Genomic DNA, 21323 nt, shown 5'->3' on the forward strand with positions numbered 1-21323 from the left:
TTCTTAATATTTCTAAATAGATTTTCTTTTAATTCAGTTCTCATTTAAAGAATGTATTATTTATTAAGAAAAATGTATTTATATATTTTTATTTCAGTTTAAGTTGTATTTCAGTTTTAGTACTTCATCTAATATTTATATTTTATTTCAGCTTAATTACGATAAACAAAAATGTTTTGAATAGTTTTAGGGCTATTGTTATAAAATAATTATTGTAATTAAAATTAAAATTATTATTATACAATTATATTGAAACTAAAACCATAAAATATTAAATAAACTTATTTTATTTTATTGCGAGGCGACATTTCCCAATTTTCATTTAGTTTTTGATTTAACTAAAAAAAATTTTTTTAAAAAGCTATATACACACATATTTTAAATAAAAACAAACTTGTAAAAATGACAAAAACATAAAATTACTCAAATTAAAAAAAACTGAAAAATAAAATTAAAATAAAACTGAAAAAATACACAAAATCTAATTCAAAATATTAATAAAAACTAGTGTTGTTAAGTCGATTAATCGCGATTAATCGCATATAACATACAAGTTTGTGTTTATATAATATATGTGTGTACATGTATGTATATGTGTGTTTGACACACACATAAAACTATACACACACACATCATATAAACACAAACTTGTATATTATATGCGATTAATCGCGATTAATCGATTTGAAAACACTATAATAGTATCTCAATGATAGTAAAATAACACTGGTTTTAGTAATTGATAACCACACTGTAAGAACTGCTTACACGTTTGGCGTTTAAGAAAGACTTACGTATGCCATTATATATGTGTCCCGTCCCAAATAAAAAAAAAAACTACTTTGTATACCCAAAATGTTTTAATTAAACTTCAAACTACTCACAAAGGTGAGTTTAAATGAGTTTTTAGATGGTATTTAATGCCATTTTGCTGTTCTGACTACAAATAACGAAACGGATTTGCATGGGATAATTTGTCTTGTGCTGTGGCCATGCAAAACGAATCTCTTAATCTATATCGATCATCTCCCAAAGTGTGGGAACTTTCCGGAAGATTCAGTGGTCGCTACGCCCCTGGTTGGAGGCATTTCCATTTTGATTCGGCCAATTTGAGAAATGCTTTCAAGTCTAATTCACATTTTCCATTCACTGATACGCCTCTCACAGCTTTTCAGAGAAAAATTAATCAAATTAACCCCCGGAGCCGACATGTCATTTCGAAACATGCGCCGAATAAAGCCTTGATAGGGCACAAAGATGTGCTGCTCTCAGGTCAGGACTTTAGTCAGGCACACAAACACTTTCCCCCAAGGTCGTTCTGAGCCCGGAGGAAAGGCATTCAGAGTTGGTCGTATGAAAGATGGCAAACTAATCAACACTACATGCCCTCTTGTTCTAGGAAATTAACAATTAAAAAGAGCCTCACGCCGGGTTGATATTTTACTACATGATTAACAAGAGCTCTACGATTCAAAGTGTCACGATTGATCGTTGATTTCACGCTTTAAATGTCGAGGGCTCGACAACTTCCCAGATTAAACGCTCGTAAAAAGGATATGGTTTTGTCTCAGCGTGAGACCGGGCGAGACAAAAACAGGCAGCTTGGCAAACACAACCTCACTTTATGCTCAGTATTAAAACCACCACATTCAGATAAAAACACACGGCGCTTTGAACACAACCGGCACGACAACAAACGATTAAAATCAGTCAGACTGGTGCGCATTACGCTTTGATCCTTGGATAATGACGACCTGTGAGAGAGGGCGGGAAACGGACTGGTGCAGAGCATGATGGGTCGGGAAAAGGCAGTGGGACGATTGGTTAGTTGCTCCGTTTGGGCAGACTGCTCAAGATGTATTCGCCTACGCCGAGGAAGTAGATCACCTGAGCGATGCCGAAGAGCGGCGCGATGACGAGAGCTCGGCAGTACGCCCCCTTCAGGAAAGCAGTGGGACCTTCGTTGCGTAATATCTTCCTGTGATCAGAGGGGAAAAGGGAGTTATTTAACCCACAATTGCACCCAAATTGCTGTAATCAATGATGTGGTCACCTGATGACCTCAATACAAGTCAAATCACCTGATACAGTCCATCACCCCACTGTAAGTGTCCTCTTGACTTCCCCGTGTTAGCGACTGTAGCCTTGTCTTTATCACTGAAACACAGCGGTTCAACGGTTATGAAACCGCACAGACGTTGCACAACTGCTAGCATACAGGCTCTGTTGCTAAAGCTAGTGAGCTGCTTCACTGTCTAGTGTCCTATCAAGAGACGTCAGGTGACGCTGACTTGAACTTGCTTTGATAGAGTTTGACATTAGCATGTGTATCACATGTGTATGATGGGACAGAAATATGAAATATTTAATATTCAGTAATACAAAATAACACTTTTTCAATATTTAAAAAAAAATAATATTGAATGATATTTAATATTCACTATTTAAAATAGACAAAACAAATACTGAAAAATATTCTTTATTTAATATTCAGTATTTAAATAAACTAATACTGAAAAAAGTGAATAATATTGAATATTCCGTAGTTAAGGGGGAAAATAATATGGGAAAACATTCAATATTTAATAATACTCAGTATTTACAAAAAAATGAAAAGAAATATTGAAAAATATTTAATATTCAGTAATAAGAATAGACAAAAATAATATATAACACTTTTTCAATATTTAAAAAAAACCTAATATTGAATAATATTTAATATTAACTATTTAAAATAGACAAAACAAATACTGAAAAATACTCAATATTGAATATTTATTATTTAAATAAACAAATACTGAAAAAAGTGAATAATATTGAATATTCCGTAGTTATTGAGGGAAAATAATATGGGAAAACATTCAATATTTAATACTCAGTATTTAAAAAAGAAAAGAAAAGAAATATTTAAAAATATTTAAAATTCAGTAATAAAAACAGAAGAAAATGTTCAATATTTAAAATGTAATTTAAAATAAAATAAAAAATAAAACAACAAAAAAATGAATATTCACTATTTAAAATAGACAAACAAATACTTAAAAATATTTAATTTACAGTATTTTAAAAATAGAAAAAAACTAATATTTAATATTCAGTATTTAGAAAAAAAAATTAATTCAGTATGTAAAAAAGCTAATTGTTGAAAAATATTGAATATTCCATAGTTAATGGGGGGGGGGGGGGGGGGGGGTGGTGGTGGAAAACATTCAATATTTAATAAAATAATTATTAAAAAAATAGACAACAAATATTGAAAGATTTAAAGACAAAACTAATATATATATATATATATATACAAAATTTCAATATCATTTTTTAAAATAATATTGAATAATATTCAATATTTAATATTCACTATTTAAAAATAGGCAAAACAAATACTGAAAAATATTAAATATTTCGTATTCAGTATTTAAAAAGTATTAATTCAATCAAGTATTCATTATTTAATATTCAGTAATAAAAATCGACAAAACAAATATAAAATTATTTAATATTCAGTATTTATGTATGTTAAAATAATATTTAATATTAAGTTTAAACCAAAAAATAGACAATACTAATATGGAAAAAAGAATACAGTATTTAAAATTCATTAATAAAAAGAGAAAAAAACGATATTAAATATTCCATATTTAATATTCAGTATTAAAAAACGAATATTAAAAGATATAGTAAATATTTAATAGTCAGTGTTTAAAATATAGAAAAAACTAATATTTAATGTTCAGTAATATAAAAAAGAAAACTAATATAGAAATATTTAATATTCAGTATCAAAAATGTACTTTTTATTAATATATTAGTATTTTGCACTATTTTTATTGATATTTTCAGTACTGAATGAAGTGTATTTGTCATTTCTCAGGCCTTGCACCTGATGGTGAGTGTATGTTTTTCCACTGAGCTCATTCCCTTCACTGCTAAATCCGGCTGAAAGGATCTTGCGGAGCAGCATTTGCATCAGGTGTGTTTCTAGGATGCTTTAAAAGCTCTCCAGGTGTTGCAACAGATCAAAAGGATACCAGAAATTATGTCAACGCATTCACATCAAAGACATTTGAGTTGAGAGAAGTGTACCATCTACAGGGTTGACGGCGACTGCAGCCGTGCTGCCCGCAGCGCAGCCGGATATGAAAGAGACGTAGAAGGGTGCGGGACCGTCACCTCCTTTCTTCCCCAGATTATTCAGATTAGCAAACAGAGGGAAATAAATGACAGAAAACGGGACATCCCTGGAGGGAGGGAAACACAAGCATGAAGTAGCCGCGCTGCATTCTCTCATTGGTTTTGCTCACTGATTGTGTGATGTTTGCATGTGTTTTTCCCAACCTGAGCAGCGTGGCTCCCAGGCCCTTGTAGAGACCCGCGATGCCCTTTTCCTTCAGTAATTCTCTGGTGAGTTGCATAGCTGTGGGGGACTTGACCTCTACGGGGCCCCCAGGGGTCACAGCCTGAGGCATGAGCTTCCTCTGGGCCGCTGCAAACACACACCGCACAGTTAAACATCCAGCCTGACAAACAGAAACTACACTTTTTTATACAAAACACTAAGATTTTGTGTGATGTCAAACTATATTGATAGGACTGGAGGCCTAATGGCTAGAACACTGGAGCGCTCGACTCAAAAAGTTTGAAAGCATTGTCGAAATGTTCCTTATAACATGTAAGCTTATTTCAAAATATTTGTTTGAAGCTTTTTTGCTTATACATTCAGTAGCACTAACAGTGATGTGATATTCAGTATTTTAAAAAGGAAATAAATGAACTTTGAATTTTTAATATACTAAATTAACAATATTCACTATTGATGATAATTACTTAATATTTAGTATTTAAAAAAAAAACTAATATTGATCAAATATTTCATATTTAAAATAAAGAAATAATCATTGAAGAAAATCTATCATTTTTAACATACTAAATAAATAATATTCACTATTTTATATTATATTCAGCACTGATGACAATGACTTAATATTCAGTATTAAAAACACAATATTGAAAACATATTAAATATATCCAGTATCTAAAAAATAGAAAAAATAATAGAAAAAATATTTCATATTTATTTTAATATTTATTTGTATTCAATATTTTAAAAATAGAAAAAAACAATATTGGAAATGATCAATTTAATATGAATACTGCTGAAAATGACTTAATATTCAGCATTTAAACTAAGAAATAAATAATATTGAAAAAATATTTAATATGTAATCATCAGTATTTTCAAAAACATATAAAAAAATCTACATAATATTTAACACACTGAATAAATATTCAGCCGAACTGAATAATATATTTATATATTATTGCTGACTATGACTCTTTTATAACGACACATTTATAATTCCCAGTCCTACACTAAAAACCTCTGCTCTTTTGCAGATGCTTTTATAAAAGTGAAATACAAATAAATACCGCATGAATTGCTCAGTGTCTGTAAAATTACTAAATGATGTCCAATCTAGGCCACCAGTAGACCTGATGTACAGGAGACGTGCAGTGTGGCCACAAGATGGCAGTGCTTCATCTCTCATCTCTGTCCTGTTCTTCTCACTTCACCTCCCTTCATTCCTTCCTCTAGACTCTAGAGTCTTACCAATTCTTCCAGCATCTTGCAGCTGAATCTTCAGCATCTCCATCGGTGTTGTAACGATGACCTGCAACACAACAGCAAGGTTAGAGGAAACCTCACAGCCAATGAAAAGGAGAACAAGCTCATTTAAAGGGCCACACACGTATTTAAAGGATTAGTTCACTTTCAAATAAACTTTTGCTTATAATTTACTCACTCCCTTGCCATCCAAGATATCCATGTCTTTCTGTCTTCAGTCGAAAAGAAATGAAGATTTTTGATAAAAAGATTTCAGGATCTTTCTCCATATAATGGAAGTCAATAGACCCCAAACGGTCCAAATGAGAGGTTCAGCACTGCTTCAAAAGGGCTTTAAACCACATCAAACGGTACCAGACAATCAATAAGGGTCTTATCTAGCGAAACGATCGTCATTTTTTAAAATAAATAAAGTTTAAGTTTTATAAGCACAAATGCTCGCCTTGCTCTGTTCATTGATGCACGCTTGTGACGTCACGTAAAACGCAATTACGTTGAAAAGGTCACGCTAGACTCAGGCGGAAAGACGTTTGAATATGTGGATACGGTCCTCCTTCCGCTCATTTGTAAACACTGACTCGGTACTTCCGCCTGAGTCTAGCATGACCTTTTCAACGTAATTGCGTTTTACGTGACGTCACGAGCATGCATCAATGAATAGAGCAAGGCGAGCATTTGTACTTATAAAACTTAAACTTTATTTATTTAAAAAAAAATAACAGATCGTTTCGCTAGATAAGACCCTTATTGATCGTCTGGTACCGTTTGATGTGGTTTAAAACCCTTTTGAAGCTGTACTGAACTTCTCGTTTTGGACCTTGAACCGTTTGGGGTCTATTGACTTCCATTATATGGAGAAATATCCTGAAATCTTTTCATCAAAAATCTTCATTTCTTTTCGACTGAAGACAGAAAGACATGGATATCTTGGATGACAAGGGGGTGAGTAAATTATAAGCAAAAGTTTATTTGAAAGTGAACTAATCCTTTAAACGGCGAGGAGTTAGAAGTCACAGATGCAACACCTAAAGCCAGTTGCAAATGGTTAAACTGCTCTTAAAGGAACACTCCACTTTTTTTTGGAAAATGGGCTCATTTTACAAGTCCCCTAGAGTTAAATAGTTGAGTTTTACCGTTTTTGAATCCATTCAGCCGATCTTTGTATCTGGCGGTAGCACTTTTAGCATAGCTTAGCATACATCATTGATTCTGATCAGTCCATTAGCATCTCATTCAAAAAATGACCAAAGACACTTTCAATATTTTTCCTATTTAAAACTTTACTCTTCTACAGTTACATCGTGTGCTAAGACCAACTGAAAATGAAAAGTTGTGATTTTCTACACCTATATGGCTAGGAACTACTTTCTCATTCCTGCGTAATAGTCGCGGATCTTCACGGCCGTACCATGGCTGCAGCGGCGCAGTGATTCGTTGGTATTCTGTGAAACATGGTGGTAGTTACACCTTCGACTTACTATCACAGCCCTTTACAACACACAGAACCATGGCTAATCACACAGCTAAATACACAACACAATTTGTCGGCTGCAAGCCTGAAACTTTCTCTGCAACTACACGAACTTAGTGCCGGTCACATTGAAAGTTACCTAGCTAGGGGCTACTTTCAGGTGCTGCGTAATATCACTGCGCCGCTGCAGCCATGGTACGGCCGCGAAGATCCGCGACTATTACGCAGGAATGAGAAAGTAGTTCCTAGCCATATAGGTGTAGAAAATCGCAACTTTTCATTTTCAGTTGGTCTTAGCACACGATGTAACTGTAGAAGAGTCAAGTTTTAAATAGGAAAAATATTGAAAGTGTCTTTGGTCATTTTTTGAATGAGATGCTAATGGACTGATCAGAATCAATGATGTATGCTAAGCTATGCTAAAAGTGCTACCGCCAGATACAAAGATCGGCTGAATGGATTCAAAAATGGTAAAACTCAACTATTTAACTCTAGGGGACTTGTAAAATGAGCCTATTTTATAATTTTTTTTAAAGTGGAGTGTTTCTTTAAAGGAACATGACACTTTTTTTTTTGAAAATAGGCTCATTTTCCGTCTCCCCTAGAGTTAAACAGTTGAGTTTTACCGTTTTCCAATCCATTCAGCCGATCTTTGTATCTGGCGGTAGCACTTTTAGCATAGCTTAGCATAGATCATTGAATCTGATTAGACCGTTAGCATCTGTGCAGGAATGAGAGTATAGTTCCTAGCCATATCGGCCTAGAAAATCACAACTTTTAATTTTCCGTCGGTCTTCGTACACAATGTAACTACAGAAGAGTCAAGTTTTAAATAGGATAAATATCGAAACACTTTGGTCATTTTTTGAGCGAGATGCTAACGGTCTAATCAGATTCAATGATCTATGCTAAGCTATGCTAAAAGTGCTACCGCCAGTCCCGGAGATCGGCTTAATGGATTGGAAAATGGTAAAACTCAACTGTTTAACTCTAGGGGAGACGGAAAATGAGCCTATTTTTTTTTTTTTTTAAAGGTGGCGTGTTCCTTTAAAAGACACTCTTTTGGTAATTTTACACTGATGCCTCTCCTTTAGCTTACCATAATTAAGCCTATCGCCGCCTCTGCCGTCTGAAAGCCTGTACTTTATGCTACTACTATCTCAGAAAGGAACAACCACATACAAAAACATACAATTAGCATATCCTCCTGCATGCTGAGGTTCAAATGGGTTCATAAAACGGTATCTGCAGCCCATAATGTGACGTATGTCATATTTTCTGAAGAAATGTTTTCCCTGCGCAAAACTCGCCTGAGCAAATGTGTTTGCAAAGGTGTTCTGGATGGTTGCTTACTGGACGAAGCCGGAAGAGGTTTGCAACATCAGCAACACAGACGACACGGGGGACGGGTTTATGTGTGTTAGCGCAGCTGACACTGGAGAGCCAATTACACGTTTAATCAAATCTGAAGGGGTTTGCAGGAGGACAGTAAGTGGGTTTTACTGTCCGTTTGCAATGTTCATCTCCCTCTGGTCACTGCAAACCTGACTCTGCACTAGCTGATGGGATTATTTGTGTGTATATCACATGTCAATCTTAATCCAGAGTCTGCTGTAATCCCATCATTTAATCTGACATGGTTATAACCCTGTTCATTGACAACAGGAAGCTAGTCACCTCGGTCACATGACTGGATGTTGTGTATAACTCAGTTTGTCAAGAAAGCTGTCAGTGTTTAGCACGTGTAGTTGCTACTCCGTCCTCTCTATTTTCTCCGTCCATCTGAAATCAAATTATTTTATTCATAAATAACATGTGAGAACTGATTGCTATTGATTTTATTATCAATATTCTTATCTAATATCTACATAACTTCTGAGCATTACATGGTGTTACCTCAATTTAATGATAAATTAAAGGACTTTGGATGTTAAAATATGTTCTGCATTCTTTACATTTGCATCTGAGCTGAGGTTTTTATTTATGTATTAATATTTTATATAATATTTTAATATAATGTATTTAATACGTATATATTTGTTTAGTATGAAATTGTTACATAACAATTTATTTTAATATATATATATATATATATATATATATATATATATATATATATATATATATATATATATATATATATATATATATATATATATATATATATATATATATATATATATATAATAAAAAACATAATAAATTATATAGAGAGAAAAATCTGAAAAAATTCAATACAAATATTAGATGCAAAACTTAAGATTTAAGATATAAAAACTTAAATAAAAATATATAATTATTTTGTTGAAGTACTAAAAGAAATAACATTGAAAAAAATTAAAGCTACATGTAAATTGAAATAAAAAAACTGAGCATATAAAAATAAAGAATAATTTTATAAAAATAATAGTGCTTTTAATAATATATATATTTAATATAATGTATTTAATGTGTATATATTTTAATGTTTAGTATGATTTTGTTATATAACAATTTACTTTTTATTTTTTATATTTAAATATATATTTATATGTGTGTATATATATATATATATATATATATATATATATATATATATATATATATATATATAAATAAATAAACTTCAAATTACTAATATAAAAATGTTAAAACATTTTAATAAATAAATTAGTTTAAGTTGAAGTGCTAAAATTTATAACACTGAAATAGAAATAAATTGAAGCTGGGAAAATTTTTTATAAATATAAATACTTTAAAAAAGTAATACAATTGAAAAAACAACAAAATTACAAAAACTTCAACTAAAATTCAAATGAAAACTTAGAATATAAAAATAAAACACTAATTCAAATAAAAATACTAGTGCTGTCACGATTAATCACGTCTAACATAAAAGTTTGTAAATATATGATGTGTGTTTATTTACAGTCACACACACACACACACACACACACACACACACATATATATATATATATATTTATAAATAGATTTGACAGCACCAAAAACACGTAACAGTATAAATAATGCAAATTATTTTATTAAAATAAAATAATACAATAAATATTATTCTCAAGCGAAAAATTTTTATGTGCATTTTGGACATTTTATTCACGTCTTAAAATTTCCATACAGCCTTTTTTATGCAATATCCCTGCATTTTCCTAAAAATATACGAATGGAAACCCGCCTCACAAGTCAGAAGAACCTGTGGCCAATTGTGCAGATGCTTTTGTTATAAAAGGGCTATTTCAGTATCACATCGTGGAAGAATACACACATTAACCAAACGCTCGAGGAACAAGCCAGTATAACAAGCAGACGTGCTTCTGAATGAGCACCTGCTTCAGGTGAATGTGCTCAACAAAGGCTGAGCCGATGAGCTCACGTGTGTGTGATGTGAATGTGTGCAGGGAGTGTGTTTGTACCCTTAATGCATCTGTGTTTTGTCTCTTAGGCCATTAGACACAGTGATCAGTCGGCTGCTGAATCATCTGTGTGCAGATCTATTAATGGATGCTCAAGCATCAGATGTGTGTGTGTGTGTGTTTGTATACTGACCTGACATGTTCCCGCCCCGCAGCCGGCCAGCATCTCTCGCAGGAGAGTGAGCTTCTGCCTGTAGGGAACGAGAGATGAAGCGCGCCATCAGCGACCTCGCTCATTATCAGCACACACACACACACACACTGAGCGTTAATAATTCACGCTTTGACTCGACGGCGGTGGTCAATAATTCACCGGTGCCGTTTTCGGTCGCCTTGGAGACGCAGTGGAGTAGGGCATTGTGGGTATTGTCTGTGTGCTTCAACCCCTGTTTAATATGAATGTCTGTGGGGTAATGTAATACTCTGTGCTGAATTGATTGAGATGTTTGACAGTGTCGGTATGCCACTACTGAGGCCGTGTTAGATGGGAATGCCACAGTATTTTGATGAGTACCATGGTTGCTGTTTAAATACCATATTGATAGAAGAGAGAAATGTCGAGCTGTGTTTGTTGGTGTGTTCAAGGTCGGGAATGAAACCAACCAGTGTGTCAGACCAGATGATGATGTGTCAGAGTGTGTGAATGGGCACAGTCGGCTCAAAATGCTAGTCATCGTGTTTATATTGATTTCTGCATTTGCTGCATGTGTGTGTGTGTGTGTGTGTGTGTGTTTATGTCTCACCCGTCCTTGGAGAGGTGAAATCTGAAGAAATCATTTGCTGCCAGCTTTATGGCTTTTTCAGGAGTGACAAGAGTTAAGTTAACCGCAGCACCTGAGAGAGAGAAAACACACGTTTCAGTTACACCTTCACTCTCAAAATAATCCTTTAGTTGAAAGTAGTGCCGTCAAATCAATTAATCCTGATTGATCACATCTAACATAAAAGTTTGTAAATAAATACTGTGTGTATATATATATATATATATGTGAGTTTATACACTCACCTAAAGGATTATTAGGAACACATACTAATACTGTGTTTGACCCCCTTTCGCCTTCAGAACTGCCTTAATTCTACGTGGCATTGATTCAACAAGGTGCTGAAAGCATTCTTTAGAAATGTTGGCCCATATTGATAGGATAGCATCTTGCAGTTGATGGAGATTTGTGGGATGCACATCCAGGGCACGAAGCTCCCGTTCCACCACATCCCAAAGATGCTCTATTGGGTTGAGATCTGGTGACTGTGGGGGCCATTTTAGTTCAGTGAACTCATTGTCATGTTCAAGAAACCAATTTGAAATGATTGGAGCTTTGTGACATGGTGCATTATCCTGCTGGAAGTAGCCATCAGAGGATGAGTACATGGTGGTCATAAAGGGATGGACATGGTCAGAAACAATGCTCAGGTAGGCCGTGGCATTTAAACAATGCCCCATTGGCACTAAGGGGCCTAAAGTGTGCCAAGAAAACATCCCCCACACCATTACACCACCACCACCAGCCTGCACAGTGGTAACAAGGCATGATGGATCCATGTTCTCATTCTGTTTACGCCAAATTCTGACTCTACCATCTGAATGTCTCAACAGAAATCGAGACTCATCAGACCAGGCAACATTTTTCCAGTCTTCAACTGTCCAATTTTGGTGAGCTCATGCAAATTGTAGCCTCTTTTTCCTATTTGTAGTGGAGATGAGTGGTACCCGGTGGGGTCTTCTGCTGTTGTAGCCCATCCGCCTCAAGGTTGAGCGTGTTGTGGCTTCACAAATGCTTTGCTGCAAACCTCGGTTGTAACGAGTGGTTATTTCAGTCAAAGTTGCTCTTCTATCAGCTTGAATCAGTCGGCCCATTCTCCTCTGACCTCTAGCATCAACAAGGCATTTTCGCCCACAGGACTGCCGCATACTGGATGTTTTTCCCTTTTCACACCATCCTTTGTAAACCCTAGAAATGGTTGTGCATGAAAATCCCAGTAACTGAGCAGATTGTGAAATACTCAGACCGGCCCGTCTGGCACCAACAACCATGCCACGCTCAAAATTGCTTAAATCACCTTTCTTTCCCATTCTGACATTCAGTTTGGAGTTCAGGAGATTGTCTTGACCAGGACCACACCCCTAAATGCATTGAAGCAACTGCCATGTGATTGGTTGATTAGATAATTGCATTAATGAGAAATTGAACAAGTGTTCCTAATAATCCTTTAGGTGAGTGTATATACATAGATATACACCGATCAGGCATGACATTATGACCTAATATTGTGTTGGTTCCCCTTTTTCTGCCAAAGTATCCCTGACCCGTCGAGGCATGGACTCCTCTAGACCCCTGAAGGTGTGCTGTGGTATCTGGCACCAAGATGTTAGCAGCAGATCCTTTAAGTCCTGTAAGTTGCGAGGTAGGGCCTTCATGGATCGGACTGGTTTGTTCAGCCCATCCCACAGATGCTCGATCGGATTGAGATCTGGGGAATTCAGAGGCCAAGTCAACGTCTCAAACTCATTGTTGTGCTCCTCAAACCATTCCTGAACCATTTGTGCTTTGTGTCAGGAGCATTATCTGCTGAAAGAGCCACAGCCACCAGGGAATACCGTTTCCATGAAAGGCTGTACATGGTCTCATCAATGCTTAGGGAGGTGGGACGTGTCAAAGTAACATCCACATGGATGGCAGGACTCAAGGTTTCCCAGCAGAACATTGCCCAAAGCATCACTGCCTCCGCCGCCACGCCTTCTTCCCATAGTGCACCTGGTGCCATGTGTTCCCCAGGTAAGCCACGCACACACACCCGGCCATCCACGTGATGTAAAAGAAAACGGACCAGGCCACTTCTTCCATTGCTCTGTGGTCCAGTGCCCACTGTTGGGCTTTCGGCCATGACAGGGGTCAGCATGGGCACTCTGACTGGTCTGCGGCTATGCCGCCCCATACACAACAAACTGAGATGCTCTGTGTATTCTGACACTTTTCTATCAGATCCAGCATTAACTTCTTCAGCAATTTGAGCTCCAGTAGCTCGTCTGTTTGATCAGACCACACGGGCCAGCCTTCGCTCCACGTGCATCAATGAGCCTCGGCCGCCCATGACCCTGTCGCCGGTTCTCCACTGTTGCTTCCTTGGAGCACTTTTGATAGAGACTGACCACAGCAGACCGGGAACACCCCACAAGAGCTGCAGTTTTGGAGATGCTCTGACCCAGTCGGCTAGCCGTCACAATTTGGCCCTTGTCAAACTCGCTCAAATCCTTACACTTGCCCATTTTTCCTGCTTCTAACACATCAACTTTGAGGACAAAATGTTCACTTGCTGCCTAATATATCCCACCCACTAACAGGAGACGTGATGAAGAGATAATCACTTCACCTGTCATGATGTTATGTCTGATCGGTGTGTGTGTGTGTGTGTGTGTGTGTGTGTGTGTGTGTGTGTGTGTGTGTGTGTGTGTGTGTGTGTGTGTGTGTGTGTGTGTGTGTGTGTGTGTGTGTGTGTGTGTGTGTGTGTACAAACTTTCATGTTAGATGCAATGAATAAATTTGACAGTCTAGTTGAAATTGAACTAGTCTACTAACATGTAAACTTGCACTTACCTCTGTACATGCCGAAGTATCCCTCCGACCGGATGGTCTTAATAAGGCAGTCTGACCTGCAGAGCACAATATATGATGCACATGTGAAACCTGACCAACTGAATCTTCTATATGATTCGATTCATCTGTTTGAACACTCACATGCTGGTATAGAGACGGCATCCATTCTGCTGGTTCTGAAGGCGAGTCTTGGCCAGATCAATGGGAAACACGCAGGTAACGCCGATCAGTCCGGCCACACCGCCGTTTATTAGCTTGGCAGGCAAACTGGAGCAAAGGATGAGAGGAGATGGGACAATGTCCAAAAATAAATCAGTTTAGTTGGTATTACTATGCAGTTGTTAGGTGAGGGTGGTTGCTATGACATTACTAAGCAGTTGCTAAGATGTTCTGAGTGGTTCTCTGCACATTATGATGTTATGTGGTTGCTAGGGTGTTCAAAAAGTCTAACTCCAGTGATGCATGACTTGTGAAACTCACCTGATCTGTTTGTCAGCCATTTATCTGGGTCCCTGTACTTCTTCAGCGTGTGTGTGTGTGTGTTTAAGGCGTCAGTGTGCACGTCTTTGCAAATTTCTCAGAGACTTTGGGGTTTTGGGACTTGGGATCTTAGTACATTCGCCTTCCTGTGGCAGATATCTGAAAGACACGGGAATATAGAGAATGATTGAGTCAGTGTGTTTATGATACAGGTGTCATCTCTCACGGTGAGACTCCAGGAATTCTTCACACTGGACTCTTTCCTTTCCTTCCCCATCTGTTCCTCTCATCTCAGCTATGTCTTTTTTTTATTATTCTTATCACATTTTGCCGGCTCCACAGGGAGTTTAAAATAGCTCACACTGTCTTGATTCATGGCACATACACACACCAAGCCTCCTGCCTAAAATCGATATGCTCTTTTGGCCCGAATTGAATCATTTTTGTCATCGAGTAGCATAAAACTGTTGTTGAGCCACAGTCAGAGCTCATGAAGACAGGCTTCCAATCTCTTATAGGCAGAATTATACTTGCATTTTATAGGAATGTAGAGTTGGGTGTCGTCTGCGTAACAGAGGTGCGACACACCAAATATACTAAAAATGCATAATGAAAATGGTACCAAGATCGATCCCTGGGGTACACCACAAGTCGGGTGGGATGAGTGGACCCCTAAACTAACTGAAAAACTTCTATTTGACTGGAAAGACCGGGACCATGATCCCAGGTAGATGTCTGTCTCTCTCATAGGCCTGTCTACACCTGGTATTAAGATGAGTTTTGGTCGATTCGATCACAAGTAGACGAGGGAGACACATTCCCGTTTACATCTGGTGTCTCTTTTGTCCACTTTCAATCACTTCTGTCCTGATTTCTGAGGGGAGGGTCTATGGGCGGGTAAATATATGGGTTTTTTCAGATCTTTCCATCTAATGGATGAAATAAGCTCACGCAATTTACATAAGAACGCGTCCGGAGAGCAGCAGCTTTAGTTTCTGCTCTGACAGACACAAGACCAGCCGAACGCTGTGAGTGTGTGTTAGAAATCAGGAACGGTGAGAGAACAGCTTGGTATATACCAGGTGTAAACAGGGCCACAAAAGGGTTGTTTTCTGTCAAACTGGGGTCAATAAAACTGCATTTGTAAGCATATTTACTTCTGTAATGTGACATTTCTGATTGAAACTGGATGTTCAACCAAAACAAACAACAAATGTAGGGCAGAACTTGAGTTCATGCTTTGGGAATTATTTGATAAATGGTTTCTAAATGAGTCCTTTCAGAACTTTTTTTCTGAAAGTTTATGAAGACAAACATTTGTTTTATTTTGAATAGCATGCACTTACTGTCCACAATAGCACCACAAAAACTGGATTAAGAGAGTAAATAGAGTCAATTCAGTTCTCATGTTGACTCCATTCACCTGAGGTACTGAATTAAAGAAGAAATTGAAAAGAAATTAAACTAAAGCTAATTCACATCCAGCAGGCCATGGCTCAGTTATACTATTAAAATCATTTTCAATAAAATGTAAGTATTAGATTAAAAAAAAAAAACGTAATTAAATGAAAAGGCAATGAAATTAAATAAGTTTAAATTGATGTACTAAAATTACTAAATCTAAAATAAAATAAATACATTACAAAACTAATACAAATGACAAAATTACATAAATAATTACTATAAAATTAAAACTGAAAATATAAAATAAATGCTTCACAAAAATCAAAATATTAATAAATACTATACAAATATATAAATAATACTAAAATAACACTGGCATAGATCTGACAAATAAAGACTTTTTAATCAAAACAGATATTTTTGTAATATATATCACAGTTTATGTACATCTATATTAAAGTTAAGTTTTTGTCACTGATCCTGATGGAAAGCACTTCAGTGGTCTACTTTTATGATCTCGCTTTACATTTGAAATCACACTATTGCGCTTAGTGAAACGTTTTTTAAACGCTGTTGAAATGTTCCTTGATGTGCAGAATAATTATGGCGAACTACATTAACAACCCAAACCAGTTCACTATATTCACATCTGAAAGTGTTTGTCAGCAGCTTTACTGGTCATGTAACCTGCACAGTAAAGAGAGCGAGAGACAGAAGGTGCTTGAGAGGAACGTGTGTGTGTGTGTGTGTGTGTGTTTCCTGCTAATCATATGTGGAATTTGAACAACTTGAAGACAGTCTGTCTTTCCCCCTCGTTCCTCCCCTCCATTCAGCCAATCAGCACGTCTCTCTCGCTCTGTCCCCTCCCCTTTCTCCACCCTCTCTTCCTTCTGCTCTCCACTGATGCGTTTCCTGATTTCTGCTGACTGGACTGGACTCTTCTTCCATCAATTCTGCATTTCCTCGGTCTGGGTTCCCTTTTTTCTTCACTCAGAGAGAGTGAACGCACTCATGACATTTACCATAAACATTATTATATGTTAGATCAGCACTAACCGACATAAACCAGTTTAGAAACCTTCTGGTCCTTCTAGCAGGACTATTGTTTTTCTATCCTGCTGTTTTATAACTTCTCTCAGTATCTCCCTCATGATTCGAGAGAATATCAGGTCTGTTTTGACTGGCACAATGTTCCTACTATCAGTGAACACTAAATCACACTAAATTTAATGTCTTTCAGAAGGTCTCAGACACATGAAGGTCAAGCAACAATGATAAAAGTATAAATCTCAATTCTGCTAGAACAAAATGGATATTTTGCTGAGTTATCCTGATTCTCAGATGCACCTTCTGTCCTGAGAAAAAGACCCATACACTATATTGCCAAAAGTTTTGGGACGCCTGCCTTCACATGCACATGAACTTTAATGACATCCAATTCTTAATCCGTAGGGTTTAATATGGAGACGGCCAATCCTGCAGCTATAACAGCTTCAGCTCTTCTGGGAAGGCTTTCCACAAGGTTTAGGGGGATTCTTCTAGAAGCGCATTTGTGAGGTCAGGCACTGATGTTGGACGAGAAGGCCTGGCTCTCAGTCTCCGCTCTAATTCATCCCAAAGGGATGAGGTCAGGACTCTGTGCAGGCAAGTAAAGTTCCTCCACAACAAACTCGCTCATTCATGTCTTTATGGAGCGACGCTTTGTGCACTGGTCATGTTGGGACAGGAAGGGGCCGTCCCCAAACTGTTCCCACAAAGATAGGAGCATGAAATTGTCCAAAATGTCTTGGTATGCTGAAGCGTTAAGAGTTCCTTTCACTGGAACTAAGGGCCCAAGCCCAACCCCTGAAAAACAACCCACACCATAATCCCCCCTCCACCAAACTTTACACTTGGCACAATGCAGTCAGACAAGTCCCGTTCTCCTGGCAACCGCAAAACCCAGACTCGTCCATGGGATTGACAGACAGAGAAGCGTGATTGGTCACTCCAGAGAACACGTCTCACTGCTCTAGAGTCCAGTGGCGGCGTGCTTTACCCCACTGCATCCCACCTGGTGATGTAAGGCTTGGATGAGCTGCTCGGCCATGAAGCTCTACACACTGATCTTGAGCTCATCTGAAGGCCACATGAAGTTTGGAGGTCTGTAGCTCTTGACTCTGCAGAAAGTTGGCGACTTCTTTGCACTGTGACCCTCAGCATGCGCTGACCCCACTCTGTGATTTTACGTGGCCTAACACTTCGTGGCTGAGTTGCTATTGTTCCCAATAGCTTCCACTTTGTTATAACACCACTAACAGTTGAGCGTGGAATATTTAGTAGTGAGGAAATGTCCCGAATCGACTTATTGCACAGGTGGCAACCGATCACGGCCCCACGCTTGAGTTCTCTGAGCTCCTGAGAGCCACACATTCTCTCACTAATGTCTGTAGAAGCGTCTGCAGGACTAGTGCTTGATTTATACACATTTGGTCATGGAAGTGATTGGAACACCTGAATTTAATGATTTGTCCCAATACTTTTGGCAATATAGTGTGTCTCCTCTAGAGTTTTAGAAGAGACTCTCTTAATAGGGTTTTTTTAGGAACTCAGTCATATGAACTCGGGTCCCCCGAGAACTAAATTCTCCTATGATTTTGTCATGTATCGTAGTTTTCGTGATAACAGAGATGGAATGTAGATGTATAAGGATGTGTTCACACTTCCCAGACAGCAAAGATCTTCCCAGATCTGGCCCACATCGGGTACGTGATTCCATGTGTGGACACTATGTTGCTGTCTGGGTTGTAGTTCGGTTCGCTTGGTTTGTTTAGTCCGGACCAAAAATATTATAATTTAGTCCTGGTCCGCTTAGCGTTCATATTGGCATTTTAACACTGAACCTAAAGACACTGAACCTAAAGGCATAGCGATATGTTCACAACCGACTTTTATGACATATATTTCACGACAGAACTTACCGAACCCCCAAAACAAATGCTGTGTGTGGCTAAATGCGCTCGTTGTATGTGCGTAGCTACATATGATGGTATTTTGACCAGCTTGAAACTCGTGAAGAGCTTATAAAGTGTGTAAAAGAGTCAAAACAGCGACAGGTATGCTTTCTGTCCTTTTTAGGGTCGCATCTTGTGACATCGTGTCCCGCTTTTGATTGGCTTACATGTCTTTGGTCACCACAAGTTCCTCTGTCCACTTGTTTGGTGCACACCTGGGTTCAGATGGCAGCGTTCACACTTATTCAAATGAGCAATCGCACCAGGGTTTGTTTTAATCCAACAAAAACATGCTGAAGTTATGTGACTGAAAGAACCAAAAGACTAAATCTCCGATGACAAATTGCAGTGCTACATATAATCAAGGCTGAGAAAAGAACACAATGCTGCAGATAAATGCGACGGGTAAATGCTATCTATCACTGTTTTCCATGTTCGTGGAGTTAGTTTGCGGTGGATGTAAACTGTGTTTACACAGGTTTTTACGTACACTTGCGTCACTGGTAGTTTCTATTGTGCTGGGTTAGACCCTACTCTGAAGTAGAGCTCATTTAAACTAAAATCGTTCCTAGTTCCTGTGGTGCGAACACGCCAAAAAGCAGGTACTTCCGCCATTAGTTCTATGAACTATGAAAATGTTCCTCCGATGCAAAAGCCCCCAATGCCTCAGATTGTGCTCAGACGTGCCCAGAAACCTCAATCAAAAGTCAAAGATCTCAGATATTACTCATCAAATTTTCAAAAGCAATGAAAGAGAGGCCTTCATGAATGCTTAGCTTTCGGTTTCGATCAATAGAGGAACAGAAGAAGCTGAGAATGATGTTTTTGTGTTGGCAGTGGTTTGGTCTTGTGACAAGTCTGATGACAAGATATCTGTCCTCCTCTGTGTCTTATAATCAGCAGAAACAAATCAAATGATCTTCAGACCAAAAACAGGCTCAAACTAGCCTCATGTACCTAGAACTCTCAACCGATGAGCAACACAACTAATCAAGTTTTAACATGTTAAGTGGATTATTGCAAAATAATAGACAGACATGATGATAAAACGGAAGTTGCGATGGTCTTTTCTTCCTTATTGTGACGTATATCTGAGTGTAACCGCTTCTCGAACAAGAACAAATGTAGGGCGGGGCTTGATTTTGTTCATGGGGAATTATTTGGATGGATGTGGTTTGCTATTGGTCGATTTCATGTGAGTGACAGGTTGCCCCGCCCTCACGCCAGTAAACGCATCATCACAGAAGATGGAGGGGAAGTTATTTTGATTAAAAATTACGAGGGCAGATAAGCCTAAAAAAAATGTGTGCACCGATAAATCGTAATTTATAACAAATACTGCAATATTCCATAAAATGCCAATATTCATGGTCACGTTAAATAATAGCATGGTTATCTTTACCTTGCTACAAAGATAACACGAGATAAGAACTAAAGATATCATAAACATAAACATCATGATTGTCTATGAAACACAATCTCTATATAAGTCAATGTGTCTTGACTAGACTTGTTTCATTACTTGTAATGCCGGCGAGGAGGAAATGATGCCAATGAATGGGCGCTTTCAGCAAACCCTGAGCTGTTACCCAGCATGCACCAGAGTATAATTGTGTGTGTGTGTGCGCTTTAAAACCACCAAAAAGCACTCTGACCCCCATTTAAACTCCTGAGACCAGCCGAAAGAAACAGTCTCTCTAAACTCTATATTTCTACAACAGAACTGAGATAGTTGCCATGGAAACGGACTGAAGATGGCATTAAAAATTCTGTGAATGAGCGCCAGAGATTTCCACATGTCTTACAGTAGATTTAGAGTCTGTCGTTCATGTGTGTGTGTGAATGTAATTCACCGGTGAGTAATGAACGTACAGCGTTAATATGTTCATACACATGTCTGTGCCGACTAACAAGTCAATAGTAAGACAATAATCTAACACTCTTATTGTCTTACATGCACAGAAGTTCGGAGTCAGTATGATTTTTTTAAAGAAATTAATACTTTTATTCAACAAGGACACATTCAATTGATCAAAAATGTCAGTGACGTCATTTATAATGTCGCGAATGATTTCTATTTCAAATAAATGCTGTTCTTTTTAACTTTATAATCATCAAAGAACTATTTTCAACATTGATAATAATCATAAATATTTCTTGAGCATCAAACAATCATATTTGAATGCTTTCTGAAGGATCATGTGACACTTAAAGACTGGAGTAATGATGCTGAAAATACAGCTTTGATCACAGGAATAAATTACATTTTACAATATACTCACAGTTATTTTAAATTGTAATAATATTTTGCAATATTACCGTTTTTACTGTATTTTTGCAGCCTTGGTG

The 21323-nt window shown here is 37.4% G+C and overlaps 1 protein-coding gene across 1 annotated transcript in view; it reads right to left on the minus strand.

The window, feature by feature from the left end:
• Positions 1 to 296: 296 nt before the first annotated feature.
• Positions 297 to 21323, minus strand: part of slc25a22a (solute carrier family 25 member 22a) — a 29826-nt gene continuing 8799 nt past the window's right edge. Inside the window, exons 2-11 of the mRNA XM_079808966.1 lie at positions 14578 to 14736; positions 14239 to 14364; positions 14098 to 14153; positions 11248 to 11338; positions 10638 to 10695; positions 5609 to 5669; positions 4336 to 4483; positions 4084 to 4238; positions 2082 to 2157; positions 297 to 1978 (exon numbers count right to left, since the gene is read on the minus strand). Coding sequence (XP_079665092.1) covers positions 1825 to 1978; positions 2082 to 2157; positions 4084 to 4238; positions 4336 to 4483; positions 5609 to 5669; positions 10638 to 10695; positions 11248 to 11338; positions 14098 to 14153; positions 14239 to 14364; positions 14578 to 14597 — 945 coding nt within the window. The 5' untranslated portion in view covers positions 14598 to 14736 and the 3' untranslated portion in view covers positions 297 to 1824. The remainder of the gene's footprint in view (positions 1979 to 2081; positions 2158 to 4083; positions 4239 to 4335; positions 4484 to 5608; positions 5670 to 10637; positions 10696 to 11247; positions 11339 to 14097; positions 14154 to 14238; positions 14365 to 14577; positions 14737 to 21323) is intronic.

This window comes from Gobio gobio (genome assembly GCF_949357685.1).
Source record: "Gobio gobio genome assembly, chromosome: 25".
Taxonomy (NCBI): domain Eukaryota; kingdom Metazoa; phylum Chordata; class Actinopteri; order Cypriniformes; family Gobionidae; genus Gobio; species Gobio gobio.